The 18,454-nt window shown below is 64.0% G+C and overlaps 2 protein-coding genes across 4 annotated transcripts; one reads left to right on the top strand and one right to left on the bottom strand.

Moving 5' to 3' along the window:
- The first annotated feature begins 1,346 nt into the window (after positions 1-1,346).
- LOC119696216 (glyoxylate reductase/hydroxypyruvate reductase-like) lies at positions 1,347-7,669 on the top strand. The gene is made up of 9 exons (XM_038125938.1): positions 1,347-1,518; positions 1,911-2,041; positions 2,549-2,621; positions 2,985-3,101; positions 3,751-3,839; positions 5,026-5,130; positions 5,716-5,851; positions 6,130-6,260; positions 7,415-7,669. The coding sequence occupies exons 1-9, from the start codon at positions 1,448-1,450 to the stop codon at positions 7,534-7,536; spliced, it is 975 nt and encodes a 324-aa protein (XP_037981866.1). The 5' UTR covers positions 1,347-1,447; the 3' UTR covers positions 7,537-7,669.
- Positions 7,670-9,574: 1,905 nt separating this feature from the next.
- ZBTB5 (zinc finger and BTB domain containing 5) lies at positions 9,575-17,500 on the bottom strand. Of its 3 annotated transcripts, none has more exons than XM_038125932.1 (2): positions 16,911-17,500; positions 9,575-15,322 (listed from the first exon to the last, which is right to left on the bottom strand). In XM_038125932.1, exon 2 carries the CDS (start codon positions 15,316-15,318, stop codon positions 13,294-13,296), a length of 2,025 nt encoding a protein of 674 aa, XP_037981860.1. In that variant the 5' UTR covers positions 15,319-15,322; positions 16,911-17,500; the 3' UTR covers positions 9,575-13,293. The 3 variants fall into 3 exon arrangements, with proteins under 3 accessions (XP_037981860.1, XP_037981858.1, XP_037981859.1); XM_038125930.1 differs by having other exon boundaries at positions 17,117-17,500; XM_038125931.1 differs by having other exon boundaries at positions 17,198-17,496.
- Between the last annotated feature and the right edge of the window lie 954 nt (positions 17,501-18,454).

Genomic DNA, 18,454 nt, shown 5'->3' with positions numbered 1-18,454 from the left:
TTGCTCCACGGGCTCAGATCAAAACCCCACGTGTGTCCTTGGCTGCTGCCAGGGTCTCAGAGCCCCCTGCCCGGGGCTCTGCCCATCCAGGGCACCCAGAGGGGTGTCCTGGGTTCCCACATCGTCCTCTCCCGCCCGTCGGGGGTGAAAACATCCACTACAGGCTCCCCCGCCCCGCACCTGCAGTCACACACCGCGCTCCAACCAGGCCCCCCAGGCCATTCAAACCTGGTTTAATTAATTAATGAGCACGGTCTCACCGCCCAGCCGAGGGGCAGGTGACCCATCCGGAGCCTGTGGGATGTCCCAGGGAGGCCCTGGGGGGAATTCACCCGAAGGAGCCCCAGCGCTGGGCGTGGGTGCGGGAGTGCGCTCACCTGTACGCGCAGGTGGGCGCCAGGCTGCGAGCGAGAGCGCGCACAGGTGTGTGCAGCCACGGGGGCACCCGGCTGCGCGACAGCTCCGGCACCACGGACACCGGCCTGTCCCCAGCCCAGGGCTCCCAGTGCCACCTCCAGGTGCCACCTGCAGGGCTGGGCACTCCCAACCCCCTGGGCAGCTCCAGCGCTGAGCCCCCTTTCCATGGGGAAATTCATGCTGTTCCACCCTGAGGCCGCTCCCTCTGCTGCTGTCCCTGTCCCCTGGGATAAGATCCCAAATCCCCCCGGTGTGACCCCTCCTGGCAGAGCCACAAGGGACCCCTGAGCCTCCTTTACCTGTGCAGGGATGTCCCCACGCCCGGGGATGGCCACACCTGCCCGGGGACGGTCACACCTGCCCGGCATGTCCCCCCCTGCCCGGGCTGTCCCGGGGTTGTCCCGGGCTGTCCCCCCCTGTCCCGTGCTGTCCCCCCCTACCCGTGGATGGCCCCCCATGTCCGTGGATGTCCCCCCCCTGCCCGGGCTGTCCCGGGGTTGTCCCGGGCTGTCCCCACCTGCCCGGGCTGTCCCGGGCTGTCCCGTGCTGTCCCCCCCTGCCCGTGGATGTCCCCCCATGTCCGTGGATGTCCCCCCCTGCCGGGGTTGTCCCGGGCTGTCCCGGGCTGTCCTCCCCTGCCGGGGTTGTCCCGGGCTGTCCCGGGCTGTCCCCCCCCTGCCCGGGCTGTCCCGGGGTTGTCCCGGGCTGTCCCCCCCTGCCCGGGCTGTCCCGGCGGCGGGCGGGGCGCGCAGGAGGCGGGCCCGGGGCGGAGCGGCCCCGGCGCGGCGGGCGGGCGGTTCCGGTGCTCCGGGGCGGTTCCGGTGCTCCGGGGCGGTTCCGGTGCTCCGGGGCGGTTCCGGCGCTCCCGGGGCGGTTCCGGTGCTCCCGGGGCGGTTCCGGTGCTCCGGGGCGGTTCCGGCGCTCCCGGGGCGGTTCCGGTGCTCCCGGGGCGGTTCCGGTGCTCCGGGGCGGTTCCGGCGTTCCCGGGCAGTTCCGGGCGGCTCGGGGCTGTCCCGGCGGTGGCGGTGCCATGGCCATGTCGGTGTTCGTGACGCGGCGGATCCCGGCCGAGGGGCTGCGGGTGCTGTCCCAGGCCAGCGGGTGAGCGCGGGGCGGGCGGGTCACGGCGCCGGTGCCGGTGCCGGTGCCGGTGCCGGTCGGTGCCTGTCCCAGTGCCGCTCCCGGTGCCGGTCGGTGACTGTTCCCGCTGTTCCCCTGACCTGTGTCTCTGGCCCGGGGCCGCTCCCGGTGCCGGTTTCAGTGCCCGTCCCGATGCCAGTCCCGGTCGCTGCCGGTGCCGGTTGCGGCCGGTGCCGGTGTGTGACGGTCCCGGTCCCGGTGCCAGTCCCGGTGCCGGTGCCGGTGTGTGCCGGTGTGTGACGGTCCCGGTGCCAGTCCCGGTGCCGGTGCCGGTGTGTGCCGGTGTGTGACGGTCCCGGTCCCGGTGCCAGTCTCGGCGCCGGTGCCGGGGTGTGACGGCGCCGGTGCCGCAGGTGCCGCGTGCAGCAGTGGGACTCGGAGGAGCCGGTGCCGCGGGCCGAGCTGCTGGCGGGCGTGGCGGGGACCCGCGGGCTGCTCTGCCTGCTCTCGGACCGCATCGACCGCGAGGTGCTGGACGCGGCCGGTGCGTGCGGGACCCCGCTCCCCCGGACCCCCAGCCAGCCCCGGGACCCCCCAGCCTGCCCCCGACCCCTGCTCCCCCAGCCTGCCCCGGAACCCCCCCCCAGCCAGCCCTTCACCCACCCAGCCTGCCCTGGGACCCCCCTGCCAGCCCCGGGACCCCCCGCCTGCCCCGGGACCCCCAGCCAGCCCCGGGACCCCCCCCCAGCTGCCCCGGGACCCCCCAACATGCCCCGGGACCCCCCAGCCTGCCCTGCGCTCACCCAGCCTGCCCTGGGACCCCCCAGCCTCCAACAGGACCCCCCAGCCAGGCCTGTGACCCCCCAGCCTGTCCCGGGACCCCCAGCCAGCCCTGGAACCCCCAGCCAGCCCCGGGACCCCCCAGCTTGCCCTGGGACCCCCCCAGCCTGCCCCGGGACCCCCCAGCCAGCCCTGTGGCCCCCCCCCGAGCCAGCCCGGGCCCCCCAGGCTGCCCCGGGCCAGGCACGGCAGCGCCCCTCGTGTGTTGCAGGGCCCGGCCTGAAGGTGATCAGCACGCTGTCCGTGGGCTTTGACCACCTGGCCCTGGACGAGATCAAGAAGCGGTAACGCTGCCCCTCTGCTGCCCCTCTGCTGCCCCGCCCCAGCCTCCCCCTGCTCTGACCCCCAGCCCGGCCCGGGCCCCCTCCCCGGCACCCCCACATCCCGCAGGGGGCTCTCGGGGCGGCTGGGGTCAGCCCCCTGCTCCCCTCTCGGGGCTGGGGGTCACCGGGAGCAGCCTTGGGGTGCCGTGCCCAGCCGGGGCAGCCTGGGAAGGGGGTGGCAGGAGGGCTGTCGTGTCCCTGTGCTGGGGACAGGCACCGTGCTGGCTCCCCGGGGTGGCGGGGCAGCCCCCAGAGCCCCCCGTGCCCGCTGCAGGGGCACCCGGGTGGGCTGCACCCCTCACTGCTGCCCCGTGCCCGCTGCAGGGGCATCCGCGTGGGCTACACCCCCGACGTGCTGACCGACGCCACGGCCGAGCTGTCGGTGGCCCTGCTGCTGTCGGCGTGCCGCCGGCTGCCCGAGGCTGCCGAGCAGGTCAGGAGGTGAGCGAGGGACTCCCGAGGCTGCCGGGGCCATGCCGGGGCTGGGGACAATCGCCCGGGGCCAGGGGTGTGACAAGGGGCTGGGGACAAGGGGCTGGGGCTGTGACAATGGCTGGGGACAAGGGGCTGCGCACAATGGGCTGTGCCAGGGCTTTGACAATGGCTGGGGACAAGGGGCTGGGGACAATGGGCTGTGCCAGGGCTGTGACAATGGCTGGGGACAAGGGGCCAGGGCTGTGACAATGGCTGGGGACAAGGGGCCAGGGCTGTGCCAGGGGGCTGGTGACAAGGGGCTGTGCCAGGGCTCTGACAATGGCTGGTGACAAGGGGCCAGGGCTGTGACAATGGCTGGGGACAATGGGCTGTGCCAGGGCTGGGGACAAGGGGCTGGGGACAAGGGGCTGTGCCAGGGCTGTGACAATGGCTGGGGACAAGGGGCCAGGGCTGTGACAATGGCTGGTGACAAGGGGCTGGGGACAATGGGCTTTGCAGGGCTGTGCCAATGGCTGGGGACAATGGGCTGTGCCAGGGCTGTGCCAATGGCTGGTGACAAGGGGCCATGGCCAGGGGTTCGTGCAGCTCACAAGGAGCACCTGGGCTGGGCTCTGAGCATCCCCTGCCCCTGTCCCTGTCCCTTTCTCCCTGCCAGCGGCGGCTGGACCACCTGGAAGCCGCTGTGGATGTGCGGGTACGGCCTGTCCGACAGCACCGTGGGCATCGTCGGGCTGGGCAGGATCGGTAAGCTCCTGCTGATCCTGCAGCTGATCCCAGGGCTCCCAGGGCTGATCTCTGTCCCCAGCAGCGGCACGGTGGGCTCGGAGCCTCCCGCTCAGCCTGGGCTGCTGCAAGGAGCCCTTGCCAGGGTGGGAGGGCTGGAACGAGGTGGTCTTGGCTGGCTTTTCCAGCCCAGGCTGTTCTGGCTCTCTGTGGCTGTGGTGGGCTGGTGCTCAGCTGTTTCAGCCCCTGGGAGCCTGCAGAGCCTCTCCCAGCAGCTCTGCTCGCACCACCCCCAGCCCTGCAGCACCCTGCCTCCCCCTGTGCTGGGCTGTGACACAGTGGCAGTGGCAAAGTCCACGCTGGATGGTGCCCAGTGTCCTGTGGACTTTGTCCTGTGCTGATCTCTGCTATCAGGGCGACCCCCAGATGTGTTGAAAGTCCTTTTCCCAGCCCGGCTGTTGAAGGAGTCAGGACTCTTGGGCTGCAGTTCTCAGGGCTGTTCATTAATTGTTATCTGAACATTTTCTGCCTGGCCTGCCGCGATCTGCTCAGCAGCTCAGCCAGGGGCACGCTGCCCTCCCACGGGGCTGCTGCTGTCTGTGACACTAAAAACTACGTGTGCTGTATGTACAGTTCTGTTCCCAGAGCTGTCACCTGTGCCAGACAGTGACTGTCCACTCCAGACCAGTCTGGAAGCGCCAGCATCCCCCAAACCATGGGGGCCAGGAAGAAGAAGGAAGAAGGGCAGGGCCCGCCCTGATTCCTCCCCTTGGAGCCTCAGCAAAGTCCCAAACCCCCACGTACAGAATCCTCACACTGTTCCCTCACCCTGTGATCATTGCTGCTGTGCTCTCTAAACCTGTGTGACATTTAATTCTTCATGTGAGGTTGGCAGCTGGTTCCATGGTCACACTCAAAGCCTCGGGGGTCTGTGGCTGCACACCAGGGTCTCTGACCCCCGGCCAGGGCTCCGGCAGCAGCCCATCCTCGCTGCCAGGGCAGCCTGGTGCCCCTGGGCCCCTTCCCGGGGCAGAACACCTCCCAGCCACCTCAGAGCCGGGCAGGGGTGACCCCGCTGCAGCAGCCCCGCAGGAGCCGTGCCATGCCGTGCCGTGCCATGCCGTGCACAGCAGGGCTGCAGGAGCCGTGCCGTGCCGTGCCGTGCCGTGCAGCCAGAGCAGCCCAGCCCCTTCCTCCCTGCCTGCAGGACAGGCGGTGGCCCGGCGCCTGCAGCCCTTCGGCGTCAGGAGGTTCCTGTACACCGGCAGCGGCCCCAAGCCCGAGAGCGCCGCCGAGTTTGGGGCTGAGTTTGGTAAGGGGGACCCCAGGGCAGGGGGGGTCAGCCACCAGCCGGGGAGCACCGCGGCTGGCACAGCCCCGGGGGGGTCACTCACGGGGCTTGTCACCTGCAGGGTGGGACCTGGCGGGTCTGGGGGCTCCTGGGGGGGGGGCTGGGGGGTCTGGGGGCTCCTGGGTGGCAGCTGGGGGGTCTGGGGGCTCCTGGGTGTGACCTGGGGGGTCTGGGGGCTCCTGGGTGGGACTTGGGGGTCTGGAAGCTTCTGAGGGGTCTGGGGGCTCCTGGGTGGGACCTGGGGGATCTGGGGGCTCCTGGGTGGGACTTGGGGGCTCCTGGGTGGCAGCTGCGGGGGTCTGGGGGCTCCTGGGTGGGACTTGGGGGCTCCTGGGGGCTCCTGGGTGAGACCTGGGGGGGTCTGGGGGCTCCTGGTGGGAGCTGGGGGGTCTGGGGGCTCCTGGGGGACTTAGAGGGTCTGGGGGCTCCTGGGTGGGAGCTGGGGGGTCTGGGGGTGCCCGGGGGTCCTGCAGGCGCTGCAGCTGCCCCTGGAGCTCCGCCGAGGGCAGGGCTGGCTGCAGTGGGGCGTCCCCCTGCTCTCCCCAGTGCCCCTCGCCAGGCTGGCCGAGGAGTCGGACTTCGTGGTGGTCACCTGTGCCCTGACGCCGGCCACGCAGGGCATGTGCGACAAGGAGTTCTTCGGCAGGATGAAGAAAACCGCCGTGTTCGTCAACACCAGCAGGTACTGCCCGCCCGGGCCCTGCCTGCAGAGCGGCCGCGGCCCTTCCACGGGTCCGAGGGCGTGGGGGGACCCGCTGGGCTCTGGGAACGGGCAGCACCTGCATGGCCGCAGCCACGGGGAGCCCGAGGCGCCGCGGGAGTGAGCCAAAGGCAGGATGGACGATCCAGGAGCACGCGCTGGGCAGCTGCAGCAGGGAGGGTCGGGCACGCCCGGAGAGGGTCTGAGCTCTGCCCCCGTGCGCCTGGAGTGACGCCAGGCTGTGGCCCTGGCCTTGGCAGGGGCGCTGTGGTGAACCAGGAGGATCTGTACGAGGCTCTGGCCCAGGGCCGGATCGCTGCCGCCGGGCTGGACGTCACCACGCCGGAGCCGCTGCCCACGGACCACCCGCTGCTGTCCCTCAGGAACTGCGGTGAGTGCGGGGAGCGGGCAGCTGTGGCAGGGACACCTGGGCAGCACCAGTGCGCTGCTGGCACAGGACAGGCAGGGCAGGTGTGCTTAGGTGGGCTGCCCTGGGGTAAGAACCCACCCGCGGGGTGCCAAACAAGTGTGGGAGCTGTTTCAGTTTTCCACAGAGCTCTTGAGATAGCCCTTGTGAAGGCCCTTCATTCCGTGTGTGAAAGTCGTGCAGGATCTGGCATCAGCAGGGGCACGAAAGAGAAGCCCATTCCCGGCTCAGGCCCTGCCCAGCTCGGGTGTTCCGTGGGCTCCTGGGCACAAACGGGGCTGGGAAGGATCCCCCCTGGCTGAAGATGGGCTGCTGGCTTTGCCTGGAGGGGTTCTGGCAGAGCTGCTGGGCTGCCGTGGGCGTGGGCAGCCTGTCACCTGGGCGCTTCAGGTGCTGTCACCTGGGTGCTTCAGGCGCTGTCACCCAGCTGCTTCAGGCGCTGTCACCTGGGTGCTTCAGGTGCTGTCACCTGGGTGCTTCAGGCGCTGTTACCCAGCTGCTTCAGGTGCTGTCAGCTGGGTGCTTCAGGCGCTGTCACCTGCGTGCCTCAGGTGCTGGGAAGGTGGCACATGGCACATGGCACATGGGGCAGGAGCAGGGCCAGCACTGAGACCTGTCTTCTCAGGAGGAGGACGATGCAGCTGAGGAAGGATGGCTAGCAAGGAGCTTGCGTGGCCAGTGTCTCACAGGCTGTCCTCCCTCCATGGGGAGAGGGTTTCTGGGGTAGGAAAAGGAAGTTCCAAAAACAAAGCACAGGGATATCCGTGAAAATCTGGAACTGCCCATGACTGTCTCTCTCTGAAGTACAAACCTAAAGCTGCTGTTTTTTTGCCAAAGCTCATTTTTTATTTGCCTTGTTTCTCAAAGTAGGCAGCGTGAGGAGTGATAGGAGCAGAGACTTTCTGGAAATACCTGCAGGGCTGGGAGATGTGAGAGCTCTGAAACAAGAGCAGGCAGGGCGCAATTCCCACGCGTGCCTTTACTTCACACATTATCACAGCAGTAACATCACTTATTTATTAACACACCGACGCCATCCCCCGGGTGCTGCTCTTCTGAGAGCCCCGGGAGGGGCAGCGTGGGCTGGCAGGCGAGCGGTGTCCCTGCTGTCCCCGCAGTGATCCTGCCGCACATCGGGAGCGCCACGTACGCCACGCGCAGCACCATGGCCGTGCTGGCTGCCAGGAACCTGCTGGCTGGGCTGCGAGGGGAGCCCATGCCCCACGAGCTGAAGCTCTGATGATGGCCAGACCCCGTGGCCAGACCCTGATTGCCAGACCCGATGGCCAGACCCTGCTCCAGCAGCGCCGAGGGACGCCAGCCCGTGTCCCCTCCCCTGCGGTGGCCCCGAGCCATTAAAGAGTGGCAGCCAAGGTGTGGTGCTGGTGTTATTTGGGAGCAGGGCGTGTGGTGGGCGCACTGGGGGTGCCAGCAGGCCGTGGGGAGGGGCTGGCCCTGCGCCGGGGAATGTTTGCTGTGGTTGGGTTTGAGGGGTCCCAGGACAAGGGGAGAGAGGAGAATCCTGACTCCGTGTTCCAGGAGGCTGATTTATTATGTTATGATATATATTATATTAAAATGCTATATTAAAACTATACTAGAGGAACAGAGAGAAAGGATCCATCAGAAGGCTGGGCAGGAACAGAAAGGAATGAATAACAAAGGCTGTGACTGAGCAGAGTCTGAGCAGCTGCATCCTTGATTGGCCATTAATTAGAAACACCTCCATGGACCAGCCCCAGATGCACCTGCTGCACCCCACAGCAGCAGGGAGTTCTTGGTTACATTCCATTCCTGAGGCTGCTCAGCTTCTCAGCAGAAGAGAATCCTGGAAAAAGGATTTTCATAAAATATCATGGTGGCAGTTTGCCCTGCTGGAGGTACCGTAAGGGAGCTGCTGCTGCAGCATCCGTCCTCAAAACCTGGCTCCTGGTCACCGTGAGAGGCCAGGAGTGCCTTCCCTGGGCTTGCAGCCGGGAAGGGAGGAGAGGAACAGCTCTGTGCATGCAGGCTGCTGCTGCCACAGGAGCTGCTGCTGCCACAGGAGCTGCTGCTGCCACAGGAGCTGCTGCCAGCCCACGCACCAGGTGGTCCTATGGCATCCATGGCACTGCATAATCCTCTGCTTAAAGAAAAGCAGAGAACAGGCTGGTGCTGCTCCCCAGGAACCTCCAGCTCGGCCTTTGTATCCCTAACCAAGCCCAGGCACAGCTCCAGAGTGGATGGCAAACTGGAGTTCACTGGGAGCTTCTGCCACCCCTTCGTAGGTTCGGGCTGCAGCTGCCCTCAAGTTTCTGAGATGTGCAGTGACTTTTGTTGGTGCAGAGGAGAGCCTGAGCAGGGCCGGAGCCGCCAGCTGCCAGGAGAGCCTGCTGGGCACATCTGCAGGGCTTTGGGCATCCCTGTGTCCTGCAGCCACCGTCCCACCTCCATGAATGGGGCTGGAACCTGAGCCCACCTCTCCGTGCCACTGTTCCCAGAATCATGGAATGGGTTGAGCTGGAAGGGATCATCTCATTATGGATCATCTCATTATGGATCCTCTCACTCCAGCCCACCTGCTGCAGGCAGGGACACCTTCACTATCCCAGACAGGTGCAGCCCTGTCCAGCCTGGCCTGGGACACTTTCGGGGTGTGGACAGCCACGGCTTTGAGGAGCCTGGGGTCCAGCGGGCCCATCCTGCAGCACGGGGGTGGATCTGCCCGGGGCTGGCCACTGGCCTTGCCATGGCCCCCCCCCCAGTCATCGGCAGCCGTGTGGCAGACAGGACAGCCCTGTCACAGCCCTGTCACAGCCCTGTCACAGCCACCCCACAGGTGTCCCCGGCGTGGTCTGGAGGTCGCTCTCGCCAGCCTCAAACCAGCTCCAAGTGCTCCCAGTCCTCATGCCAAGGAACGTGCTGAAGAGCACACCTGGGCTCTCCATCAGCCATCCTCTACCTCCTCGTCCTCTTCCTCCTCATCCTCCTCCTCCTCCTCGTCCTCCTCATCCTCCTTGTCCTCCTCCTCCTTGTCCTCCTCCTCCTCGTCCTCCTCATCCTCGTCCTCGTCCTCCTCCTCCTCCTCCCAGTCCCAGCACACCCCTCTGTGCTGTCCAGGCCCACAGAGGACACCGCAGCCCCTGTGCCGTGTCCAGCTGGGCCCTGGTGCCAGTGGCTGCCCACCCCACTGGGATGGGTTGGCAGAGGTTTTCCCAGCACTGTGCCCCAGGACAAGCCCCGCAGCGCCCCGCGCCTTCTCCCCTGTGCCCTCACCAGACAGGGGGCAGACAGACAGACAGGCTGCCAGGGCTTTTTGGGGCCAGCAGCACGAGGGGAGGGAGCGAGGAGCACGCAGCAGGCAGGAGGGGTGAGCAGCAGGCAGCAGATACCCCCGGCGTGGGGAGGCAGGCAGAGCCCAGCGCACAGCCAGCACGCCCCGTGTCCCCTGCTGCCCCTGGAGCCAGCCCCTGCTGGGATCTCCTGGAGGCTCCGTGAAGCGCTCTCTGGTAGCAGTAACGGCTGGTGGGAGCTCCCTGCATCACAGGAGGAATGCTGACACGTTCATCAGGAAGTTTTGGTTCGCAAGCACGGCTGGTTGCCTTGTGCTGGCCTGTCGGAAACAGTTCTGGAGGTTTGTGACCTGGACTGAGCAGGAAAGGCTGGTGGCCGTGGTGGTGGGGAGGAAGGGAGTGGGCATCCCAGCGGGCCGGGGAGCTCCCAGAGGAGCCAGGGGAAATGAGGACTGACTCTGCTGTGAAAACCAGGCCCTGGGGCCAGGGGGGAGCTCGCTGCTCCCCAAGAGTCCTGACGGAAGATGCTGGTGGAGCTGCTGTGACACTGAAGGATGGTGACCAAGCACCTGAGAGGTTCCTGGTGATGACAGGGACTGGCCGGGTGTCCGAGCAGGCGTGCCAGACTCCCCAGGTGCACTCAGAAGCAGACACGAGCTGGTAAAGCAGCTGCCACAGGGAGCTCAGGTGTCCATCCCAGAACTCCTCTGACCCAAGCGCCTCCTGCACCCGTGACATCCTCCCACGAGGAACTCGGAGAGCAGCAGTGGCCGCGGATCATGAGTTCTACAAGCGCTGCAAATATCACTTCAGTAACAAAAGTAACACAAAGAACTCTACAGGGGACAAAACTGCTATCAAGGTTTGTGTGATCCCTTCTGCAGTCACAACTTTTTCTGTACAGGCTGGTGTGGAGAGCACCAAACCAGTGAAGCCAGGCAGACACAGCCACACAAAACGCAGGGTTTATTTCCAGCTGTTTCGGAACAGACGCCCCCACGCCTCCACGCGAGATCCCACGAGCAAAGCTCCGCTCTGAGCACAGTTCAGATCAGCTCTGCAGGCTGTGGGGCGGGACACCCGCCACTGGAGCAGCTCAGGCCCCAGGTGTTTATCCATGCTGTCCCCAGGAATTTATTGCTTTGTTCAGGAAGACTCAGAAGGCTGCGAGGCAGCTGCAGGCTCCAGGCCTTGCACCAACTGACCACGAATTTAAAGCTGCCGCTGCCAAAAACGCTCCAAACGTCACAGAGAAAGGATAGGGAACTGAAATTCCACGTTAAAATCTGTACAAAAACACTCCAAGAGTCCAGTTAAGTGTTTATCTGCTCACCTTAGTTCCTAGTTAGTCTCACTGCGTGAAGAGATGCTTCATTCCAAAACATGGCAACAGTTCAGAGATGCGGGTGTGCCACAGGAAACACAAAATGAGAAAAAAGCCTCGTGTGTGAAATGCAAAACACCAGAAATGCAATGAGGATGAAACAGTGTTACTTAATAAAGCAACACAAGAAAGTATTAAAGTACAAAATACTGCACTTTATTGATGTTTGGGAGAGTTTTTATGCAGCTCAGTGCTGTTAGTCCCCGATACTGAAATTATTTAAAACAAAACACAGCATATCCCACTGCTTCAAAAAAGTGTTATTTTAATACTTAAAAAAAAACCAAACCAAGAGCCAGAAATATGACCATTAAGTAAATCCTATAACAAAATATTACCATTTTAAAGGACTTAGCCCAACCATCTCCTGTGTTTCTGCACTCCTCGGGTGGTCGACACGCTGGCAGGGCAGGGGCAGGGACTCCTCTGTCTCACCTGAGCAGAGGGACAGCTGCAGCCCTGCCCCAGCCCCTGCTCGGCTGAGCAGCATCCACCATCAGCAGACATGCTCTCAAAGTTTATTTCAAAAGTTAAGAACGCTGAGCACAGTGCGTGGGCACCTCTGACAAGGAAGAAAGGAGACTGCAGGCAGCGTTAAGTGATGGCGGCACCAAAGAAGAGAAAATCTTTTGAAAAGACATTTACATGACTCATGTAGAAAAAGACAAATTTCTGCTGCGTGCGTAGGGTGCCATTTTTTAAAAATTAAATTCACATTAGCTTTTTTTTAAAGTGTAAGGGGGAAGGTACTTTTATGACACTACCTTAAGTGGATTTGATAAGGATGTTTCACAGAACGTGAGCCGTGCCCCGGCAGCCAGGAGGGCCATCCACGTCCTGGGGGCGTCAGCAGCAGGGTGAGGGAGGGGACTGCCTGCCCTGCTCGGCTCTGCTCTGGGGCAGCCTCGCCTCGAGTGACTTTTGAGCACCATCACACAAAAGACACGAAGCTGCCAGAGGCTGTCCGAAGGAGGCCGTGGGCTGGGTGAGGGGTCTGCAGAGGAGTGGTTTGCTCAGCCTGGAGGAGAGGACACTGAGGGCAGACCTCAGCGGGGTCTCCATCCTCCTCCCGAGGAGCAGCAGAAGGGCAGGTACAGAGCTCCTCGCCCTCGTGAGCAGTGGCAGGAGGGAGAAAGCGGCTGAGGGTGAATCACGGGAGGTTTAGGTTGGCCACCAGGAAAGGTTTTTCACCTGGAGGGTGGTCTGGCACTGAACAAGATCCCCAGGGACAGGGTGACAACCCCAAGCTGCCTGAGGCGAAGGAGTGTCAGGCACAAGACGGGATTGCTGTGGTATCCTCTGCAAGGCCAGGAGCTGGGCACAGTGATCCTGAGGGCTCCCTTCCCACTGAGCACACTCCGTGACCCTGTGCAGTAGGGCAAAGGGGCCATTTGCCCCAAGGACAGACCCACAGCTGCAAAGGGAAGTCACTCAGTGCGCGGGGCAGGAAATTAAAGCCCGGAGATAAGAGAAAGAGACAACGTGCTCACGCCGTGACGGGGACCAGATGGACTGTGGGCATCCGGGAACAGCAGGATGCTGCTGCCTTACATCGTGGCACAAAAAGCCATCACGGATTCCCTCTCCTTCAAAACAACAGACAAAGACAAGCTCTGCTCAAACTTCCGCGTATATAGAATCGTAACATAGGAGATACAAACTGGTTAAAATACTGCTAGGAATAGCACAAACAAGAGACAGTACTTCACTTACCACTTAATACTCGCTTCTACGGAAAAAAAACCCAGCCAAATATCCAGATCTTGCTGTATTAAAGTTATATGTACACCTGGCAGTCCAAAAGTTACTTGTCTGGGATTTAATTTAAGCACCTTGATTACACAGTGTCCTTTACTACAAAACAGCCAAACATACATTCATAATCCTAGAACTATCGTCGTAAGTAGCGTATTTTAAAGCGTTATGTCAGACAGGTGCAGCCTAAGCCGTTTTTTAAAGGTAAGGGGTCTGCACCACCATCCTCACGTAATGCAGCAACTCATGTTACAGTAATCATTTAAATGCTTTCACTGTTACAAAACGCTTTAGAGAGAAGAGAAGGAAGAAAAAAAAAAAAAGAAGAAGAAATGCGCACGTCAGTTTGTTGCTCTCGAACCGTGCCATTTCAGGAGACCCCCGTGCCGTCGCCCCTCTGCCCTGCAAAGAGGCTCTTGGCCGTGGGGTCCCATCCCCATCCCCGCCGTGGGGTCACATCCCCATCCCGCCGCGCGGCTCCCGGCGGCGACACCCGCGAGGTAGGTACCGGATATCCCCAAAGGCAGAGCCCGGCCTGTGCCGGCACCGTGGCACGCCGGTGTGCGCCCGCCGCAGCGTCCCCGCCTCACAGCAAGCTGCTGGGCAGGTTGCTGCTCTGCCACCTGAGGCAGGTGGTCTTAGAGTGTTTGTACAGGTGGCTGGACTGGCTGAAGCGCTTGCCGCACTTGAGGCAGGCGTAGGGCTTCTCCCCCGTGTGCACGCGGATGTGCTTCTTGCAGTCCGTCAGCGTCAGGAAGGTCTTGCAGCAGATCTTGCAGGCGTACTTGCGCGCGCCCTCCACCACCAGCACGTTGTGCTCCGACAGGGCCTTCTTACACTTGGACAGCACGTCGGCCGAGGCGCGCGTCAGCTGCGGCGGGCCCGGCTGCGACAGGTGCCCACCCTCGAAGGACGCGCCCCCGTTCATCATCAGCTGTGAGCCCGAAGAGCTCTCCTGCAGCTGCGAGCCCCGCACCGAGGTCACCACGGGCATTTTGGGGGCGATGCGGCGGTAGCCGGGAAAGCCACCAGCTCCGCCTCTCACGGAGCCCATCATGGCCCGAGAGAGCGAGTGCAAGCCCAGGCCCGAGCGGGGGAAATCCATGCCGAACTGCTCCGCCGCTCGGTAGCCGGAGCTCTGCACGCACGGCAGACCCATCACATCCTGCATGGGCCTCACAAAGTGCGAGTCCGTGGGCTCGCTGAACGGGTTCTCCACGTGCGAGACGGCAGCAGAGGAGTGGCCGCCGGCGGGCCCCGACTCTGGGCTCATCAGGTAAGGGGCGTCGCTGTCCATCCTGCAGTCACTGGTGGTGTTGGGAATGTTGTCATCGTTGTTCTGGCTGGCGCCAAAGCCTCCTCCCCTGCTTTTATTCAAAAAATTTGAAATGCTGAAGGAAGACTTGTGCTCCAGGTTGTTGGACACCTCCATGATGTGGATGTCTCCCACCCGGTCAGTGCTGGACTGGGGGTCCGAGAAGCTGCGGTCGCTGCTCTCGGGACTCAGCTCTATCTTCTCTGCACTCACCACTCCTCCTTCCACCTCCACGGACTCGCTGCCCTCCGCCTGGGAGGTGACGTCGCTCACCTCATCCTGAGGCTCCGGGGAGCTCAGGGGCTCCGACTTCACCACCACCCTCATGTGCTCCTTCTCATTCAGGCTGACCTCTGGATTTTCACAGGGGAAGTTGCTCTTCTCAGCAGCAGCCTCCTGGTCGAAGCTGGTTTCCACCTGCGTGGCCTGGGATGCCATGGACATCTGGGAAATGTTCCCTCCGCCATTGTCTGACTGGCTGGGCACCTGAGCATCCTCCTGAGCACCAAAGGACTGGTCGAACATGATCGTGTTGTCCTCCTGGTTATCGCCAACCGCATCCGCCTTGGGGTTATCCACCATCTTCAGTGAGTCGGGAGAGAAGAAATCCTCCCGCGAGTGCACCACGGGCTGCCCGCTCTCGGCGGCCACGTCGGCCACGGGCTCGTCCAGGGCGGGCCGCATGCGCTGGCGGGCGCGCTCCTCGGAGGACTGCTTGCGCTTGTGCAGGCGGCGCATGGGGAAGGCGGCGCGCTGCTCCAGCCCGCCGCGCAGCGCCGCGCCCACGGCGCCGGGGGCCTCCTCGGCGCCCTGCGCCGAGCCCAGCGCCGAGCTGACGATGCTGAGCCCCAGCTGCTGCAGCATGAAGGAGCGCTGCAGCCGCGCGCTCTGCTCCTGCGCGCGCTCGCTGGGCGGCGACAGCGGCAGCGTCCGTGTCGTCAGGTAGTGCTTGCAGGCCTTGACCACGGAGTTGAGGTGCAGGTGCGAGGCGGCCAGCAGCACGTCCATCACGTTGCTCTCGCCCAGCATGAGCGTGGAGGTGTACATCATGTCGATGAGCGCGGCGAAGGCCTCGGCCGTCACCACCTCGCTGTCCAGCTGGATCATGTTCATGCTCTGGTCGCCCTCGGCCACGGTGAAGAGCGCGCGGAAGTGCGTGCTGCAGGCGGCCAGCACCGAGCGGTGCGCCTTGAAGTGCCGGCTGCCCACCACGATGACGCAGTCGCACAGCTGCCCGTGCAGGCGCTGGTAGTTGAGCTGCTGGAAGACCTGCTCAAAGTGCCCCGGGAAATCCATGGTCCTGCAAAACACAAGGGAATTGCTGGGTGGGACAGCGGGCTGAGCAGAGCGGGGGAGCAGCTGCCATGAGCAAAGGGGACTGGGATTGCCCAGCCTGCAGGGTGAGCTCACCACGGCCTTCCAGCTCTGAAGGGGCTACAGCGAGGCTGGGACAAGACCATTTATGAGGCTGCAGTGAAGGAGAAAGGGAAGTGGGTTCAGACTGAAAGACAGCAGCAGAGCATGGGATTGTTCCCTGGGAGGGTGGGCAGGCCCTGGCACAGGGTGCCCAGAGCAGCTGGGGCTGCCCCTGGACCCCTGGAATGTCCAAGGCCAGGCTGGACAGGGCTTGGAGCAGCCTGGGACAGTGGAAGGTGTCCCTGCCCACAGCAGGAGGTGGAACAAGGCAAGGTGCCCTCCCACCCAAATCGCTGTATGATCCTATGGCTGAAGCCCTGGTCGGGCTGCAGTGAAGACAAAAGGTGACAGCTGAGAGACAGACAAACAGCAACTGGCCTGAGTGTGCCACCACCACCTGGGCACAGGACCAAAGCCAGCAGTCTGGAGGACAAGAGGAGCAGTGACAGTCCAGGCTATGCCACGGAGCTAACCACAGCACCACACAGCTGTGCTGGAAACTGGACGGCATGGGTCACCTCACAGCCGCGAGTAAAACACTCAGTCCTGGCCTGCAAGGCAGTCTGACTGCAATGACAGCGTGCTGCCCCTCTGACATACTGCTCACACAGGTGGGTAACCTTCCGCAGGAGCACCAGGGCTGCTGGCACGGCACAGTGCCGCTCAGCCAGACAGGCAGGCAGCAGGCAGGGTGGCTTCCTCTCTAACCCTCATTACCAGAGCAGCAGTCCTGTCCTAGTGGGTCCATTTCAACAGTACGTGGGTGACCCTCGGCAAAACCCTGACTTCTCCTCATGAAAAAACAGCCAAGTGTAAGACCTGGTGTCGCCCTGATTTTTTAAGATTTCCTAAGCCTTCTGATGTTTACATTCTTATAATGAACTTTCTCACACACTTTCATTGTTTTGCATTCCTTTATGGAGTAGGAGGAATCTGATGGACTGTTGGTTTGTCCAGGGTCACTGGGGAGGTGGCACTGCCACCCTCCAATCCGCTGTCACTTTTGGAAAACCATAAATGTTGGAGTCAGAAAATAAACATTCCCTTTTTTCTTCACCTTGAAAGCAGCGGCGAGCGTGTCGTCATTTCACGTCCTACAGTGACAGCCTGGTGAGATCTGCGTGCCCAAGGCACACGCACACAAGTTCCTGTGCTCATTTTCCAGCATCGATGGGCACGAGGCCATAAACCAGCCAAAATAAAGTCCCGTGGCCAGAACCATGCTTTTGAGGAGGCATCAAACCAACGCCTGCAGATTCAGAAAGTCCATCCCCACACACGGACGCGTTTGCTGCTTTTTCCTTCCTGCCCATCCCTGTCTTTGCTGGGCAGCTCGCCGCCCCGCCCGAGACATGCCAGGAACCCCACCGTGTGTCCCTGGAGGGAGTCACAGCAGGGAGAGCGCTCACCCGGAATACTCAGCACGGGGAAAATTACGCACTGTAAAGCCTTTGAGAAGTCCGGAAGGTTACCTGGCGCTGGACAGCTCGGCGTCTCCTGCTGAAAGGCGCTCTTCCGCAGACACTGCCTGATCTATTCTGCGCGGTTTCTTCCTTGTGCCTCACCTGAACAGCCAAGGTGCGCGCCCCTCCCAGAGAGGCACCTGCATCCCAGCGCGGCACCAGCCCCGCACAACCCGCACCCGCAGACCCTGCTTTGTGCCGCACACGGGACATACCGGGGAGCCCGGAGAGCCCCGCTCCCGCCCGGCGCCGACATCACCGGGCCCCGCCTCAGCGCCGCCCCCAGCCCCGCTCACCTGCGGTGTCCGTGCGGGAAGGGCCGTGCGGGGCTCGGGCTCGGGCCTGGGCTCGGGATTGGGCTCGGGCCTGGGATCGGGACTAGGCCTAGGCCTGGGCCTGGCGCTGGGCTCGGCCCGGGCCCCGCTCCCGCCGCTCCGGCCCCGCCCCGCCGCGCCGACACAGCGCGTCACTTCCGGCCGCTGGCGGCGCGAGCCCTGCCCGCAGCCAATCGGCGAGCTCGTTACTTGTGGGCCGCGGCGGAGTCTCAGCTGGCCCAATCGGGGCTGAGCTTGTTGCCACGGCGGGAGGCGGTGGCGGAAGAGGCGGAGGAACGAGAGGAGCGGAACCGGAAGCGGAACCGGAACCGGGCCGCGCATCCGGCACCGCTCCGCCATGGCCGCCGCCACCTGGCGCTACCGCGGCGACCCCGAGGGCGAGCGGCCGGCGGCGCTCGGTGAGCGGGAGCGGGCCGGGGGCGCGGGGCGGGGCGCGGGGATGGCGGCTCGGGTCTCACGGCATTCCTGTCCCGCAGTGCGGTTCGCCAACGGGAGGCTGGAGCGCCCCGAGGAGCTGCGCTTCACGGTGTACCGGAACCGCGACTCGGCGCACCCGCGGAAGAGGCACCGCCGCATCCTGGTGAGGCCCGCGGGGGCTCGGGACACCGGGCCGCGGAGACAATAGGGTGTAGCGAGAGTTACGCGCCACGGGCAATGGCCAGAGAGCGGCCGTGACGGGCTGGAAGTGATAAATGTTACCGGTTACCGCCGTGCGCCGCGGGGCCCGGCCCCCGGCACGGCCCGGTACGGCTGCAGTGCCGCCGAGCAGCTCCCGCTGCGGAGCGCGGTGAGCCGGGCTCGCCCTCCCGCTGGGGCGAGGAACTCCTCGCTGTGAGGGTGGGCAGCCCTGGCACAGGTGCCCAGAGCAGCTGGGGCTGCCCCTGGAGCCCTGAGTGCCCCAGGCCAGGCTGGACACTGGCGCTGGAGCACCTGGGACAGGGGAAGGTGTCCCTGAGGCAGTGGGAGATGTCCCTGGGTGGTGGCAGTGTCCCTGGCACAGTGGGAGGTGTCCCCGGGGCAGTGGCAGTGTCCCTGGGTGGTGGCAGCGTCCCCGGGGCAGGGGGAGGTGTCCCCGGGGCGGTGTCCCCGGGGCAGTGGCAGTGTCCCCGGGGCAGTGGCAGTGTCCCTGGCACAGTGGTAGTGTCCATGGCACAGTGGCAGTGTCCCCGGGGCAGTGGCAGTGTCCCCGGGGCAGTGGCAGTGTCCCTGGGCTGCAGG

This window comes from Motacilla alba, chromosome Z, assembly GCF_015832195.1.
Source record: "Motacilla alba alba isolate MOTALB_02 chromosome Z, Motacilla_alba_V1.0_pri, whole genome shotgun sequence".
NCBI lineage: Eukaryota > Metazoa > Chordata > Aves > Passeriformes > Motacillidae > Motacilla > Motacilla alba.
The sequence above is the reverse complement of the archived record's forward strand: the minus strand, read 5'-3'. Positions and strand labels throughout refer to the sequence as shown.

Excerpts from the sequence above, each read along its gene's own strand:
- LOC119696216 (XM_038125938.1), top strand. The coding sequence starts at position 1,448 with ATGGCCATGTCGGTGTTCGTGACGCGGCGGATCCCGGCCGAGGGGCTG. Across the intron at positions 2,042-2,548 it reads CGAGGTGCTGGACGCGGCCG|GGCCCGGCCTGAAGGTGATC; the intron begins GTGCGTGCGGGA and ends CGTGTGTTGCAG. Across the intron at positions 3,102-3,750 it reads GCTGCCGAGCAGGTCAGGAG|CGGCGGCTGGACCACCTGGA; the intron begins GTGAGCGAGGGA and ends TCTCCCTGCCAG.
- ZBTB5 (XM_038125930.1), bottom strand. The coding sequence starts at position 17,157 with ATGTCGGCGCCGGGCGGGAGCGGGGCTCTCCGGGCTCCCCG. Across the intron at positions 15,323-17,116 it reads GGGGCTCTCCGGGCTCCCCG|GACCATGGATTTCCCGGGGC; the intron begins GTATGTCCCGTG and ends TGTGTTTTGCAG.